At 43.7% G+C, this 17,796-nt stretch overlaps 1 protein-coding gene across 2 annotated transcripts in view; it reads left to right on the top strand.

The window, feature by feature from the left end:
- Positions 1-17,796, top strand: part of SLC39A4 (solute carrier family 39 member 4) — a 71,233-nt gene that overhangs the window by 40,937 nt on the left and 12,500 nt on the right. For both annotated transcript variants that reach the window (XM_081204569.1, XM_081204568.1), the window contains 3 exons: positions 5,329-5,501; positions 7,919-8,086; positions 15,616-15,720. In XM_081204569.1, the coding sequence (XP_081060695.1) occupies positions 5,329-5,501; positions 7,919-8,086; positions 15,616-15,720 (446 nt within the window). The remainder of the gene's footprint in view (positions 1-5,328; positions 5,502-7,918; positions 8,087-15,615; positions 15,721-17,796) is intronic.

Here is a 17,796-nt window from a genome sequence, read left to right as displayed (position 1 = left end):
GGAGCAATGGAGCCAAACTACAAGAAAGAAGATTCCACCTAAACATTAGGAAGAACTTCCTGACAGTAAGAGCTGTTTGACAGTGGAATTTGCTGCCAAGGAGTGTGGTGGAGTCTCCTACTTTGGAGGTCTTTAAGCAGAGGCTTGACAACCATATGTCAGGAGTGCTCTGATGGTGTTTCCTGCTTGGCAGGGGGTTGGACTCGATGGCCCTTGTGGTCTATTCCAACTCTATGATTCTATGATTCTATGAACTTTTTACACAGTGTTCGTAAGAACCAATCAGACTTCGTCTGAGCATTTCAAAACCCCCACGTGGGGACAAAGTCAGATCAGAAGAAATTCTTTTAACTACAAAGACTACTCTGAGCATGCATACACAATCTGAGAGTAAATAAAAGAGGAAGCAATGCTTTTAGGAAATTGCGGAGGTCATAAACAGCAATAAAAAAGAGAGGATGGAAGGATGGCAAGGAAAGAGTATTTACCATCTCCTTGTGAACTCTCTTCCTGGCTCTTAAGATCTATCTAAAGCTTAACATAACCAAGGAAAGTTACATCAAAGCTAACTATCATTTTTATGGCCCAGGATGCCTGATGAAGCAACTGGCCTGTGTTTAGAATGCTGATATGTGCCTGTCAGGCAGAGAAATAGGACAGAGATGCAGAGGTGTGGACTGATCAGAAATCATATCAAAATGGCTCAAACCCAGTCAACGCAATGCTTTCATTGCTGTCACAAATGGCTTGCTCCATATTTGTTATAATTCCTCATAGCAATCCCACCTGATCACTACAGCTGACAGGTGTCGAGAGAGCCATGCCATGGAAGGGGCTAAAAGACATTCCACTTCCACAATGGCTCTGCTCTTCTTCCGGCAGCTGGGAATTGCAAGCGGGAAGAGTCCTGGTCTTGCTTGCGGACTTTGGGATGAATAAAAGAAAGCACTTCTTAACACAAGGCATAGTTAAGACTCTGTGGAACTCCCTCCCACAAGGGGCAGGAACGGCCACAACAAATTCATGGAGGAGGAGTGGGTTTTTGATGGCTACTAGCCAGGATGACTCTGCCACCATGAGTATAAAGATAAACTGTAATTGCATTAGCCAACGCCCATGGCAACATAAAACAAGCAATATATACAAATAAAAAGACAGCAATGGGTAAAAAGGGGAATCAGATGACCAAGATTATCGTTCAGATAGTGGCCCTTAAACTCATTGCACCCTCGATAAACCTAGCATCCTTTGCTGTTGTCTGATCATTTTGATCTGATAACAGAAAGAACAACGTGGCCTCAGATGGGCGGCTTGGGATGGTGAGTAGGAGTGGGGTGATGATCTCATTCCTCAGATCTTTATAAAGGGGGCAGGACAGGAGAGCGTGAGCCACTGTTTTCAGACTGCCATCTCCACAGGGACAGAGTCATTTCTCAGTTGGAATCTTTTGGTATCTGCCCCCAAGTACGGCAGAGGGCATCTCGTCCAGTCTGGCCAGTGTGAAGAAGGCACATCTGTATTTTGGGATAGTTAATTTATACAAATATGGTGCCGTATTTCAAACTGAGAAGGGGGAGTTCCGCAGTGGCAGTGAGTTCCGCAGTTTTAAAACTGCGCGGCATGATTTTATCTGTCCTGCATCTTCCAGCTTTCAGCATTGGATGTCCACAAATTCTAGAGTTAGGAGGGAGAAAAACTTCATCCGCTTTCTCCGTGCCACACAAAAATTTTATAAACTTCTGTCACGTCACTTCTGACTTTCCTCTCATCCTAAGCTAAACCTTCCCAATGGCCTCCATGCCTCTCTGCCCAGCGGTGCTTCGACAGACTTCTTTCCCCCTGTGTCGTTCTTTTCTTAAGATTTTAATTTGATTGAGAGTATTACAGTGAGTTAAAGTCAATATGAAATAAAAGGGGAAAAGAAAAATGATATATAAAAAACATTTTAAAAGGCAGAGGAAAACAACAATAACAAAATAACAATAAATAGTTATATAACTATGTAGTAGTAGCAGTAATAATAATAATAATAATAATAATAATAATAATAATAATAATAATAATAATAATAATAATAATTTTATTGATACCCCACCCTCCCCAGCCAAAGCCGGGCTCAGTAGGTGTTTAAGCAGATAAGCTTATTGTTTCCCTCAAGTATACGTTGGTTCGTGGTTCACAATGGTTTTGATAATAGCATAATCTTCCTCTGACAGCGATGTCTTCATGGGTTGCAAGAGATGTCCTGTCATCTATCCATTCATCCAAGGGGGCAATATCTTTATCCTTCCAATATATTAATATCGATCTTCTTGCAGATGTAAGGGCCCAGAGAATCCATTTATGCTGACCAATAGTCATGCCCCATATGTTAGGCATATAGTTTAAGACGATGATAATATTAATATAATAATAATAATTTATTATTTATACCCCACCCATCAGGCTGGGTTTCCCCAGGCACTCTGGGCGGCTTCCAGCAAAATATTAAAATACAATAATTCATCAGTTACAGGTAGGTAGCCGTGTTAGTCTGCCATAGTCAAAATAAAAAAATTCCTTCCAGTAGCACCTTAAAGACCAACTAAGTTAGTTCTTGGTATGAGCTTTCGTGTGCATGCACACTTCTTCAGATACACACTGTGTATCTGATACACACTGTGTATCTGAAGAAGTGTGCATGCACACGAAAGCTCATACCAAGAACTAACTTAGTTGGTCTTTAAGGTGCTACTGGAAGGAATTTTTTTATTTTAATTATTCATCAAATATTAAAAGCTTCGCTAGACAGGGCTGCCTTCAGATGTCTTCTAAAAGTCGGATAGTTGTTTATTTCCTTGACATCTGATGGGAGGGCGTTCCAGAGGGCAGGCACCACCACTGAGAAGGCCCTCTGCCTGGTTCCCTGTAACCTCACTTCTTGCAATGAGAGAACCGCCAGAAGGCCCTCAGAGCTGGACCTCTGTGTCCAGGCAGAACGATGGGGGTGGAGATGCTCCTTCAGGTCTACTGGGCTGAGGCCGTTAAGGGCTTTCAAGGTCAGCACTACATGAGACACACCCAGGGGTAGTAAGAATGAAGGCCCTCTCCAGGAGTTATGTGTGGTGGCTGGGGATTGACAGAGAGATAGAGGCCTGGGTCAAACACTGCCAGGCCTGCCAAGAATCCCACCTTCGTCGCCAGTGAAATATACTCGGAGTCGAGAGTGAATTTCATGCTCTTTATTCAGCTCATATTGGTGAGGAGGAATAGAAGTTCCCCCAGAATGTCTGCTTTATATTCATTATTTACACAATGGGCCCCACGTGATTGGCTAATTCTGGGACTCACCTATAGCCAATCAGGTTGTGGATTCACTTCCACCTGGAGCTGGATTGGGTGGCTCCTGTGGACCAATCAGACTGCTGCATTCTGGATCCTATTGTTCTAGGACCAATCAGACTGCTGCATTTTGGATCCTATTCAACTCAGTACATAACACCAACACTTTGTTGTTGTTGTTTTTAAATCATATTTATTGAAGTTTCCAAAACTCGAAAAAGAAAAAAACAAAAGAAAAAGAAAAAATAAACTTTTACAATTGAAGCCTTACTTTCATTAACATCTTTCCAGGACTCCCCCATCCCCCTCCCTATTGTATTCCCCTTTCATTAATTTGGTTCCACAAGTTCTTACTCCCAATTTAAAACTTATTTTGTTTAACCCACTATTCAATTTAGTAATATAACCACTTTCCCTTTACATTCCACCATCCCTCATCATTAAAAGAAAGTTTTTCCCCAAAGGTCCACCCCAATTTCCTTCCACGAATTCCCTTTTTTTGATAAACACGTCCAAACAAGGTAAAAAATATAAAAAGATTCAAAAAATAGTTGTACACCCTTTGGATTCCAGATCTCCCCCCACCCTTCCCCGGTTTCGATTCCCCATGTCCATCCATCTATCTACTGTCAGCCTGGAGATCTCACGTCCATAGCCGGTTGTTTTTTTTTCCAGTTCCACCTTGCCGGTTGTTTTTAAAATAATGTTTAACTTCAGACGCCCAGTCTTAAAGAGGCCCCTGACAGGCCTTTAGTTTTCCTTGGTCTTTCACAATAATATAACTCCTCCCTTGTTCTTTCCAAGTCGTCATCAGTCCTTTGTCCTTTTTTCTCACTTTCTCAGGTTTCTTTTCCTGTTCTGCTGCAAAAACATTCTAATTCAAAAATTTGATACCTCTACATGGGTTGTTGTTAGTTCAGGAACAAAAACTTGCGTCCAGTCCCTTCCATTCTTCAATTGATGATTCTATTGTCTCCTTTAATATAAACACCTCTGTAGACAAAATACTGTTTCGTTTTTGCAGCTTTCCCAGAAGATAACAAGTCCTGTGCGATTCCAAGAGTATTTTTCCACTTACGACCGTTCTTGTAATGTCCCAAAACCCCTCTAGGGGGATTATAGTAACTTTGTTTCCTCAAGTCCAAAAGTCAAATTGTTATTCCTTATTTTCGACAATTTATATCCAAATTGTAACAAAACTAACCAGCAAAGTCCTCATAGCAAAGTCCTCTTTATATTCTCCAACTTTGACAGCTACTTTGACAGCTGTCAAAGTCTCTGTCTCTCTTCGCCAGGCTCTCTCGCGGATCGCCCCGGTTTCCGGGGGGGTTGCACTTTCACTCTCACCATCCACTCTTCTCCTCCAGCACAGTTCTTATAATTTCCCATCGTGGAATTAATAATTTTTATCAATAAACAGAAGCAAGCTCCTTTCTCGACCTTAGTTGCCAAATCCTTGTTTTAAAATGTCTACAATAGGGGGGAGACTGACTTCCTTTTTGGATCTCCCCCGCTCGTGCCGAATCCGAAGAAAAATTTTTTTTTCTCCTTTTAAGTCCGATTTCCAAATTACTCACGGGTTGTTGTTTATAGTCCAAATTTTCAATAGAAGAAGTCAGCGCTCTCCGTCGAATGGCATGCGGCTTCGCTCGGCGGGGAAAGCAGAGGACTCATAGCACCACGCCACCCCCATCCCCCGCTCCGTAGCCTTTAAAAAGGCTCCTTCGCGGGTTGGGGGGCGCTAACGGTGCCCGCTGAGTCAACCATGTCCACGGGCTCCGTGCCCGTGGTTTTTGAGGGTCCCCGCGTCGCCGGCGCGGTAGGACCCAACCCCTGCTGAGCAGGCTCCCTCCGGAGCTCGGAGGGAGTCCGCCATTCGGCGATGGCGCCAACCCGGAAGTCTTCCATAACACCAACACTTTGAATTGTGCCCGGAAATGTACGATGTCATCTTCTGAAACATACGTTTAACTCTTTCCCCGCAACCCCTCATTGCCCCTCTTCCAGAATACATCTACGGCTCGCTGGCGACCCTGCTGATCTGCCTGTGTGCCCTGTTTGGCATCGTCGTCCTCCTCTGCACCACCTGCATCAGTGCCTACCAGTACGTGATCCAGCTCTTCGTCAGCCTGGCGGTGGGATCCCTCACTGGGGATGCTATGCTGCACCTCATCCCCACGGTCAGTTCACATGGCGGGTGGGGCTGTTTCTGGCTTGTGCTGAGGCTGTGCTCTCTGGGCAGGTGTGCCTCAAGGTGTGCTGGCAAGAGCATCCATTTGCAGGTGTACGTGGCTGCACATGATCCAACCTTTCCCTTAAAAAAAAATATTTATTAAGTTTCGATTTTATCACCTTTAAACAAATCCTTCTTATACTCATAAGTATAAGACACCTGGCTTGAGAGCAGTACATGTGAAAAGGATCTAGGAGTCTTGGTTGACCACAAACTTGACATGAGCCAATAGTGTGACGCGGCAGCTAAAAAAGCCAATGCAATTCTGGGCTGCATCAATAGGAGTATAGCATCTAGATCAAGGGAAGTAATAGTGCCACTGTATTCTGCTCTGGTCAGACCTCACCTGGAGTACTGTGTCCAGTTCTGGGCACCACAGTTCAAGAAGGACACTGACAAACTGGAACGTGTCCAGAGGAGGGCAACCAAAATGGTCAAAGGCCTGGAAACGATGCCTTATGAGGAACGGCTAAGGGAGCTGGGCATGTTTAGCCTGGAGAAGAGGAGGTTAAGGGGTGATATGATAGCCATGTTCAAATATATAAAAGGATGTCACATAGAGGAGGGAGAAAGGTTGTTTTCTGCTGCTCCAGAGAAGCGGACACGGAGCAATGGATCCAAACTACAAGAAAGAAGATTCCACCTAAACATTAGGAAGAACTTCCTGACAGTAAGAGCTGTTTGACAGTGGAATTTGCTGCCCAGAAGTGTGGTGGAGTCTCCTACTTTGGAGGTCTTTAAGCAGAGGCTTGACAACCATATGTCAGGAGTGCTCTGATGGTGTTTCCTGCTTGGCAGGGGGTTGGACTCGATGGCCCTTGTGGTCTCTTCTCTAGGATTCTAGGATTCTATGATTCATTACATATTTAATCAATCAAGCTTCGACTTCCCTCCCTCCCGTCTCATGGTTTCCATAATTCATTATTGCCTCATAGTGTAGCGTTCCCAAAGCAAGGAAGGATTGGACTCTGATTAATAAAATACACACAAAGCTTGACCAGCAAGACTCTGCGAGGGGTGCCAATAATAATTCCTGCACCCCTCGGCCCAGGTCATTTTATTCACAACAGAACTTTTTACACAGTGTTCGTAAGAATCAGCCAGATTTCCTCTGAGCATTTCAAAAAAAAAAAAAACTCACGTGGGACAAAGTCAGATCAGAAGAAATCCTGTTAACTACAAAGACTACTTTGAGCATGCATGCATATCTGAGAGTAAATAAGACAGGACTAGAGGAATGCATTCAGGTCATAAACAGGCAGGAAAGGAAGGAAGGGTGGCAAGGAAAGAGTATTTACCATCTCCTTGTGAACTCTCTTCCTGGCCCTTAAGACCTACCTAAAGATTAAACTACATCAAAGCTAACTATCATCTTTATGACCCAGGATGCCTGGTGAAGCAACCGGCAACTGGTCTGTGTATTTAGAATGCTCATATGTGCCTGTCAGGTGTAGAGAACGCAAATGCCGGAGGTGGAAAGGCTTGTGAGATGTGATCAGAAATTATTGTCAATGAATCAAACCCAGTCAACGCAATGCTTTCATCGCGGACACAATGGCTTGCTTCACATTTCATAATTCCTCATAGCAATCCCACCTGACCCCCACACTCTGGATATATGCATTCCTACATCATAGCATTTGTACATTATCCCATTTACGTTTCACTCCTTCCGTTAATCACAATCTTTTAAACGAATATAAAAAGGTACAAATCCTTAACATTGCAAGTTTACTTACGCCAACCCTGCTAGTGTTGTTAATTGTTTGCAATTGTCCTTCAGATATTGTACAAATTTACTCCAGTCTTTTCGGAAAGTTTGATCGCGATGGTTTCCGATTTTCCCGGTCAGCCTCGCCAATTCTGCATAGCCCATAATCTTTGTCTGCCACTCTTCTAGCGATGGAATTTCCCGTCAGTTCCATTTTGGTGCTAAAAGAGTTCTTGCTGCTGTTGTCGCATACATAAACAGTTTTATATCTCTCTTTGGGATCTCATTCCCTACTATACCTAACAGAAATGCCTCTGGTTTTTCCACAAATGTACTTTTAAACATTTTCTTTGACTCATTATATATCATTTGCCAGTGAGCTTTTACCTTACTACAAGTCCACCACATGTGATAAAAAATTTCCCTCCTTTCGCAATTCAACCGTTCCCAATCTGGTGCCCTCCACCCGGTGCTGTACTAGAACTCCCATCAGCCAGCATGGCAGCTCTCCTGACAGCATCACATGGCCACAGTGGGTGCTGGTGTGGATGGGAGTTGTAGTCCGGCATGTTTCGAAGGCAGGGATGTGTGGTCTTCAGAAGCTTCTTCCCTGTGCCGCAAATCAAGCTGTGCCTCCTCTCTCCTGCCCGCAGTTCCTGGGTCTCCATTCTCACTCCCATGGCGAGGGCCACTCCCACGACCCCCACGGAGCCGAGGGCCACAACGTCCTGTGGAAGCTACTGGCTGTGCTGGGAGGGCTCTACCTCTTCTTCCTCCTCGAAAAGTTCTTCATCCTCCTGGGGCACTCGGACGACGACGAGGTGCGTTGTTTGTTTATCGGCTGCTAATTGTTGGCAGCGGTGGGGAGGAGGAACAGAAAGGGAAAGGGGCGCGCTTTGGCAATCGCGGGGAATATGGCACCCTGGGCGAGGCCAAAATCTGGCGCCCACAAATGGATTGTCTCAATTATGGATCTTCTCAGTTTGGCACCCCTTCTGCTCGGCACCGCCCACAGTGCCCTTAATCATGGGTAGGCAAACCAAGGCCCGTGGGCTGGATGCGGCCCATTCGCCTTCTCAATCCAGCCCCCGGACGGTCCCGGAACCAGTGTGCTTTTATATGAGTAGAATGTGCCCTTTTATTTAAAGTGCACCTCTGGGTTATTTGTGGTGCCTGCCTGGTGTTTTTACATGAGTAGAATGTGTGCTTTTATTTAAAGTGCACCTCTGGGTTATTTGTGGGGCACAGGGGATGACTTCCGGTCGGTGCCAGCGCTTAATGGCGGTCCTAGCTCCGAGCTCCGGAGAAGGACTGCTTCGCAAGTTCGGGTCTTACCCGCTACGGCAAGCGGGGGACCCCTAAAATCCCAGGCGCAGAAGCCTGAGAACAAGGAGACTCGGTGGGTACCTTTGCGCCCCCCGGTACCGTGAAAGAGCCTTTTTAAAGGCTACGGATCGACATCGGGAGTGAGCGCGGTGCTGAGAGTCGCTACCCAGCCTGCGAAGTGAAGCCGCGTCGCCATAAGCGGAGAGCGCCGATTCCTTCCTGAAAAGAAATTCGGACTGATTCCCCGTGAGTAAGAACTGAAAAATAACTGGGACTCTTTTATTTTTAAAAATTGGGCTAAAAACGGGGGAGATTTAAACAAAGGAAGTCTGCCTCCCCCCGACTGCATGAAAGCGAAAGCAACGGAACTTTAAACCTGCATCCGTTTAAATCTGTCCTTTGATCAGCTAAACCGGACATTTAAACCTTTGATCTCCCCTCTAGCAAGCAGGGCAGAGGGGAGGCGAATCTGACCATTAACTGCATGACTTATTTGGAGGAAAAAAACATCTGCTGTCTCATCTGTTTGATTTTACGAAACGGTCTGCCTTCTTAGTTCACTGAACTGACTTTTCCCTGTGAAGTGATACTTTGATACAAAGTTTTTACACTGCCTGACTATTGTATATCACAAGAAGAAACAGTATAAATTGGGCAACTGTGGCAATTTGATTTAGTAACATTGGCTTGGACTGTGTTAATTTCCCCTTTTTCTCACTTTTTGGACTGTCTCCTTTGTTTTGGCACTTGGAAATTTTGTTCTATGGCCATTTTGATTTGCTCCCTCTAGAGGATAAAGTAAAGTTCGGCACGGCTTAAGACAGTGGAATTTTCCAAGGGAGAACAAATCCCGTGGGAATTGACCTTGACATGAGTGGCCCACAAGAAGAGATAGTGACAAGAGCCAAGATCAAGCAACAACAGCAACAACAACAGCTGCAGCTGCAACAGGCAAAGAAAAGAGGTTCAATTTCAGGCGCAACAGCCGGATCAGCAGGAACAACAGGTCAAGACAAAGGAGCAGCCGTCTCTATGGAAGCTGTGACAGAGGCCTTGCTCAAGATAAACCAAACCCTGGAGTCTTTGACAAAACAGACTTCAGAGAACACACAAAAATTAACAGAAATATCAGCAAGATTGAATCAGAATACAGAATCTATAAATAGATTGGTAGAGGAGAACGCCACCACGCGCCAAATTGCCGAGGAGGCCAAAGCCACTGCTGGAGAGACACAGGAGAAGCTAGAACCCCTTGCCAAGAAGGTCTATGAGCATGATGCAACATTGGCCTTGTGGGACTTACAGAGGAAAGAGAGAAATTTAAAATTAAGACTGATTCCGGAGAACGAAAGAGACAGCCTTGTGGAATACTTGACACGGGAGTTTGTGAATTGTTGGGACCTTGAGGAAGACGAATTTAAAATTACGACTGCCTTCAGATTGGGTAAAAAGCAAGATAGAAAGACACCGAGAGACTGTTTGATTACACTCAGATCCAAGGAGGAAAGAGACAAAATATTAGGATTACACTTCGAAAAGGCCCTGCAAATTGGAAACTCAGCTGTACAGATCTTTAAAGACATCCCAAAATACATTCTGGATTTAAGAAACTTTTACAAGGACCTGGTTCTCTTGCTAAAGAAGAACACCATTCGCTTTAGGTGGGAGTTCCCACAAGGACTGTCATTTGACTACAAGGCAAAGAAAGTGAAAATAAAGACAATTCAAGACAAAGACAAATTTTTGGCAAGATACCAGGAGGATTTACAGAAGGGGACTGTGGACGTACTTGCAGAACAGAGGAGAGCATTGGACATCTTGAATCTCTTGCCTGGACAAAAATCATTACCATCAGAAGAAGAGCAACAACTTGGAGCTGTTGGAGGAGTCTTAAGAAAATAACAAGATGGCTCTGCAATTCCTTAGTTGGAATTGTAATGGGCTCAATGGGCCTTTGAAGAGAAGACAAGTATTTCATATATTGAATAAAGAACAATTGGACTTGATATGCTTACAAGAAACTCACATAACCAGAGCCCATAGGAGATTACTTTCAAATAAAAGGCTAGGACAAGAATTTATCTCATCAGATAAAGTTAAGAAGAGAGGAGTTGTAATATATGTGAAGGAGAAATGGGCTCCAAAAATGATATTCAAAGATGAACAAGGGAGATATCTGGCTGTGGAGATACAAGTACATGGAGAAAAATTCTTAGTTGTTGGAATTTATGCACCAAATGAAGGCAAATCTGACTTCTTTAAGAGACTTCATGAAACCTTGACGGACTATTTGGATTACAATATGATAATCATGGGAGACATGAATGGCGTGGTCTCCACTAATATGGACAAGGCACAAAGACTAACAGTCACTAAAGAAGGGAGACTCCCTAAGACTTTTTTTGAAATGACAGAAAATATGGACTTGATAGACATTTGGAGAACAAGGAACCCTCTGGAGAGAGAGGGAACCTTTTTCTCCCAAGCAATGATGACCTGGACCAGAATTGACCAAATTTGGGTTACTAGTGGACTGGCTCCAAAGATTAAGAAAGTGGAAATCTGCCCAAAAACTTGCTCCGACCATAACGCCGTGAAGATGGAGATGAAACCCACAATAACTGGTCAATTTAGATGGAGAATGAATGACACCCTCTTTCGAGATAAGGAGATTCTCACGAAGGCCCAAAAGACCCTAAAAGACTATTTTGAAATAAACTTGAGGACCGACGTCGAGAAAAGAGTGATCTGGGATGCAAGTAAAGCGGTTATGAGAGGACTTTTGATTCAACAAAACTCAATAAAGAGGAAAAAACAAAATGAGAAAAAAGAGAAGATCTTGGAAATGATAAAAGAAGGAGAGAGGAAATTAAGAACAAAACCAAAGTCTCAGGACATTTTAAGAGAGATCAAGTTATATCAAACCCAATATATGGAATTGATGAACCAAGAGATTGAATGGAAGATAAAGCAAATGAAGCAAAAAACTTTTGAATCAGCAAATAAATGTGGTAAACTTTTGGCTTGGCAATTGAAGAAAAGGCAGAAACTAAATACAGTTACAAGCCTAGAGGTGGATGGAAAGAACATATCTAAACCCAATGAAATTAGAAATTGCTTTTTAAGTTATTTCAAAAAACTCTATACTCAAGGCCCGCAAAATGAAGAAGATATAGACAAATTCCTTGGAAGATATGGATTACAAAACATCTCTCAGCAAAGTAAGATGGACTTGAACCAGAGAATCTCAGAACAAGAGATAGAGGCTGCCATTCAGAATATGCAACTGGGCAAATCTCCGGGACCAGATGGATTGACTTCTAGATACTACAAATCGCTGAAGGAATGGTTGATTCAACCATTAAGAGAAGTTTGCAATGAGATCCTTGAGGGAAAAAGGGCACCTGAATCGTGGAAAGAGGCTTACATTTCACTCATACCAAAGTCAGAGACTGAAAAGACCCAACTCAAGAACTACCGCCCAATATCATTGCTCAATGTGGATTACAAAATTTTTGCAGACATTTTGGCAAAAAGACTTAAAAGAGTTTTGATGGAGATGATTCATAAGGACCAAGCAGGCTTTCTCCCTAAAAGACACCTGGCGGACAATGTAAGGAATGTTATAGACATTCTGGAAAAGCTAGAGGTGAATATAAACACTAAAGCAGTATTGATATTTGTAGATGCGGAGAAAGCCTTTGACAATATTTCTTGGAGTTTTATGAAGAAGAATCTGCATAGGATGGGGGTAGGTCCGGGTTTTGAGAATGGTATGGCTGCAATATACTCTGAACAAAAGGCCAAACTGATTGTAAATAATGTGGTGACTGAGGAGCTTAAGATAGAAAAAGGAACACGACAGGGGTGCCCGATCTCCCCATTACTCTTTATTACAGTTCTGGAGGTTTTGCTGAATATGATAAGAAATGACCAGCAGGTTAAAGGTGTGCAGGTCGGAGCTAAACATTACAAATTAAGAGCGTTCGCAGATGACTTAGTATTGACTTTGCAAGAGCCAAACACTAGTACGAAAAAGGTATTAGAAATAATACAACAGTTTGGCCAGGTAGCTGGATTTAAGTTGAACAAGCTAAAAACCAAAGTTTTAGGGAAAAACCTAACAGATATGGAAAAAGAGAAATTTCAAGAGGAAACAGGTTTGACTGTGGTCAAAAAGGTCAAATATCTAGGGGTTTATCTAACATCCAAGAATCAGAATTTGTATAAGGATAACTATGAGAAATGTTGGTCAGAAATCAAAAAAGACTTAGAAATATGGTCAAATTTGAAACTGTCAATGTTAGGCCGAATTGCAGTAATTAAAATGAATGTATTGCCTAGAATGCTATTTTTGTTTCAGACCTTGCAGATTATTGACAAGATGGAATGTTTTAAGAGGTGGCATAAAGATATTTCGAAATTTGTCTGGCAGGGCAAAAAGCCCCGAATTAAATTTAAAATACTGACAGATGCTAAAGAAAGAGGGGGTTTTGCCCTGCCGGACCTAAAATTGTACTATGAGGCAGCAGCTTTTTGCTGGCTCAAAGAATGGATGCTCCTCGAGAATACAGACATTTTGGATCTGGAAGGTTTCAACAATGCTTTTGGTTGGCATGCATATCTTTGGTATGATAAAGTTAACAGTGCCTTCAAAAATCACATTGTTAGAAAAGCATTGTTTAATGTTTGGATAAGATATAAAGATCTATTGGAAAATAAAACCCCTAGATGGGTGTCACCAGTGGAGGCTAATGCTGTGAAAAAACTCAATATGGAGGTCGGATGGCCGAAGTATTGGGAAATCTTAGAACAGGATGGAGATAAGTTTAAATTACAAAGCCAGGAAAAATTGAAACATAAAGTGGAAAATTGGTTTCAATACCGTCAAATAATGGAATTTTTTAAACAGGACAGGAAAGTCGGCTTCCAGGTGGAAAAATCAAAATTAGAAACCGAATTGCTAGAACCTACCACTAAGAATTTATCTAGAATGTATAACTTGTTGCTGAAGTGGAATACAGAGGAGGAAACAGTCAAATCAGCCATGATTAAGTGGGCACAGGATGTTGGTCATAACATTATGTCAGACGACTGGGAATGGTTATGGAACACCGGTATCAAATTTACGGCATGTAATGCCTTAAAGGAAAACATTATGAAAATGGTATACAGGTGGTACATGACCCCAGTCAAGCTGGCAAAAATTTATCATTTGCCCGATAACAAATGTTGGAAATGCAAAGAGACTGAAGGTACCTTCTACCACCTTTGGTGGACATGCCCGAAGATTAAGGCTTTCTGGGAAATGATTTATAATGAAATGAAAAAGGTACTTAAATGTACTTTTCCTAAAAAACCAGAGGCCTTTCTCTTGGGCATTGTCGGCCAATTGGTGCCAAAGAAGGACAGAGCTTTTTTCATGTACGCTACAACAGCAGCAAGAATACTCATCGCAAAGTATTGGAAGACACAAGATCTACCCACTCTGGAAGAATGGCAGATGAAAGTGATGGACTATAAGACATTGGCAGAGATGACAGGCAGAATCCGTGATCAAGGAAAAGAGACAGCGGAAGAAGAATGGAGAAAATTCAAAAGATATCTTAAGGACTATTATAAACTTAATGAATGGTAGAGTGTTTTGGTTTTTAGGAACAAAGGGATACAGTGACATAAGGTTAGAATATAGAGATGACTAAGATGATTAAGGTTGGAAAGTAACAATTGGGAGTTGCTATAAAATTATGGACATTGGGATGCAGAAAGGGGGGGTATGGGGAAGTCTTAGAAAAGAGGTTTATGAAAATATGTTATGAAATTATACGTGTATGTTTGTTTTCTTAAGTGTTTGTTTGTTTTTTAAAAAATTTCGTAAAACCAATAAAAATTTTATAAAAAAAAATATTTGTGGGGCACAGGAATTCATTCATTTCTTTTTTCAAAATATAGTCCGGCCCTCCACAAGGTCTGAGAGACAGTGGACCAGCCCCCTGCTGAAAATGTTTGCTGACACCTGAATCCAGGGCTGAAAGGAGCTTGTAACACATCCTTTCTCCGTAACTTGAAGTGGGGAGCCTCTGGCTTGCAGGCCCATCTGTAGAGGCATTTTTTGGGTAGCGCAACCAGTGCAGCTGCACTATGCACTTTGCTGTAGGGGGCGCCAGAACATTGCTGTAGAACAGAGTGCAAGAGGTTGGGGGGGGGGTTTAGCGTCGCACAGGGTGCCGCTGAAATTTGAGAGCCCAGGGCCCACCGCTGCAATATTGACCCAATGTGGCCAGCGAGTCCTTTAAAAAAAATAAATGCTCACCTCTACATCAGCTGACATCACCCTGATGGGCAGGTGATGTCAGCTGATGAGCGGGGTTCAATCCTGTGGGGAACTGGGGTGCCTACTTGATCCCTGCAGAAAGCAAGATTTAACCTCCTGCTCATCGGCTGATGAGCAGGGATTGAACTCCTTTTAAAAAATAAATCATTTTTATTAAGTTTTCCGTTTTAACAATCCAATCAAATCACATTAAATATTCCAAATTATACATATAGGTAAAGGGTAAAGGGACCCCTGACCATTAGGTCCAGTCGCGAACGACTCGGGTTGCGGCGCTCATCTCGCTTTATTGGCCGAGGGAGCCGGCGTACAGCTTCTTGTTCATGTGGCCAGCATGACTAAGCCGCTTCTGGCGAACCAGAGCAGCGCACGGAAACGCCGTTTCCCTTCCCGCTGGAGTGGTACCTATTTATCTACTTGCACTTTGACATGCTTTTGAACTGCTAGGTGGGCAGGAGCAGGGACTGAGCAACGGGAGCTCACCCCGTCGCGGGGATTCGAACCGCCGGCCTTCTGATCGGCAAGTTCTAGGCTCTGTGGTTTAACCCATAGCGCCACCCGCGTTACATATCAAATAATCGAAATATTCTGCCAAATTATAAATTAGCAGGGATTGAACTCCTGCTGGGTTGCCTAGCAACTGCACGGGTCCAACCGGATGCCATGTTCCCTTGTATCTCCTGCCTCCAGGAGCACAGCACAGGGCACCAGTGCGACCACGGCATGTCCCTGCAGCTCTACCAAGACGAGATGAAGAGGAGGAAGCAGGAAAAAGGTGCTTCTCACGCTGACCTGGTGAGTGGCCTGCCCTGCCTGCCTCCACCTGATATTGGCATCCTGGCTGCTGAGATGTCCTCAGTCTCTCTGGGTTGTTTTATGCATTTCTGGGTTGAGTCAGAGGCTAAGCAAAGATTACTCAAGGTCCTGGAAAAGAACCCCAAGCAAAATAAGAGTCGGCATGGCAGCTGTTATGTACTGAGTTGAATAGGATCCAAAATGCAGGAGTCTGATTGGTCCTAGAACAGTAGGATCCAGAATGCAGCAGTCTGATTGGTCCTAGAACCATAGGATTCAGAATGCAGCAGTCTGATTGGTCTAAGAACAATAGGATCCAGAATGCAGCAGTCTGATTGGTCCTAGAACCATAGGATCCAGAATGCAGCAGTCTGATTGGTCCTAGAACAATAGGATTCAGAATGCAGCAGTCTGATTGGTCCTAGAACAATAGGATCAAGTATGCAGCAGTCTGGTTGGTCCCCAGGAGCCACCCAATCCAACTCCAGGTGGAAGTGAATCCGCAACCTGATTGGCCTACATAAGAATCCCAGAATTAGCCAATCACGTGGGGCCCATTGTGTAAATAATGTATATAAAACAGACATTTCGGGGAAACTTCCATTCCTCCTCACTACTCTGAGCTGAATAAAGAGCATGAAATCCCCACTTGACTCCGAGTATATTCCAAGCAAAAGTAAGAGTCGGCATAGCAGCTTTGGCCAAGTTGATGCCCTCCAGATGTTTGGGCAGGGGCTGATGGGAGAGGTAGTGCAAAACATCTGGAAGGTGCCTGCTTGCCCAACACTGCACTGTTGTATAGATGAAGGCTGTTCCTTTAACCCAGGAGACCAAGTCCTCATGGATACTTAGAAACATAAGAGTTAGAAGGGATGCCGAGGGTCATCTAGTTCAATCCCCTGCAAAACATTAATCTCAGCTAAAGCATCCCTGACCAATGGTCACCAAACCTCTGCTTAGAAACCTCCAAGGAAGGAGAGCCCAACTTCCAAAAGAGTCTGTTCCCCTGTCAAACAGTTCTTCCCATCAGAAAGTTCTTCCTGATGAAGTTGGCATCTCCTGTCCTGCAACTTGAAGCCGCTGGTTGGAGTCCTAGCCTCTAGAGGTCCCTAAATGGCAACACCCTCGAGGTCCCGGGCCCGAAGGAAGTCAGATTAGCCTCAACCAGAGCCAGGGCCTTTTCAACACTGGCCCCGGTCTGATGGAACGCTCTGTCTCATGAGACCAGGGCTCTGTAGGATCTGATTTCTTTCCGCAGAGCCTGTAAGACAGAGTTGTTCCGCCTGGCCTTTGGCTTGGAATCAACTTGATCCCCTCCCCCTCTTTCCTTTTATCTTTCTCCTTCTGTGATGGAACTCCTATTTGGGGACTTCCCTAGCTTTTTTCTGGCCCACATAGGACCAGTCTGGATAGTTGACCTTGGTGAAGATTTGACATTTTCATCTCCAAAAAGGGGTGTAGCTCAAGACCACCACCCGCAGATACATCATACCTACATCACGGAAGGGCAGTCTACAACAGAAATCTGAGTGTGTTGTTTATCTCCTATCTGGCAAGTTACCTGTTAATGCTTACTTGATTGGATACCCTGGGAAGCCTGGCCAGTCTTTTGTAATGATAAATACTTAGTTCCTGAGTCAGGTCACAGGCTCACCCTATTCAAACACAGACATACCCTTAAGGCAGGATTTGTGAAGGAAAAGACAATGGGGAGGCTTTTCCGTTTTCCTTTGACTTTTCAGAGAAAACATTTGGTCAGTTTGGGACAGTTTGGGAATCAAAATTTTTTCCAGGTCGGTCTTCCTGTGCTGATCTATGTACGTGCTTAGTTGGTACACTTATGAACATTTAACATATATCTAAGACCTGAAAATTCCTACCACACCACCCTTTTCCTTTTTTGCTGCTGCATCACACTGTTGACTCACGTTAAGTCTTGATGAGCCAGTGAACTCTGAGATACCAAGATATGGGCAGAGAGCTGCTTCCACCTGTAGCCCGGCATTCCAGGAGCTGTGAGTGATCTCAGGAAAAAAGCAAAAAATAAATTTCTGCCTTCCTCTTTCGCCCAATTCT

This window comes from Podarcis bocagei (assembly GCF_964188305.1).
Source record: "Podarcis bocagei genome assembly, chromosome: 8".
NCBI lineage: Eukaryota > Metazoa > Chordata > Lepidosauria > Squamata > Lacertidae > Podarcis > Podarcis bocagei.
The sequence above is the reverse complement of the archived record's forward strand: the minus strand, read 5'-3'. Positions and strand labels throughout refer to the sequence as shown.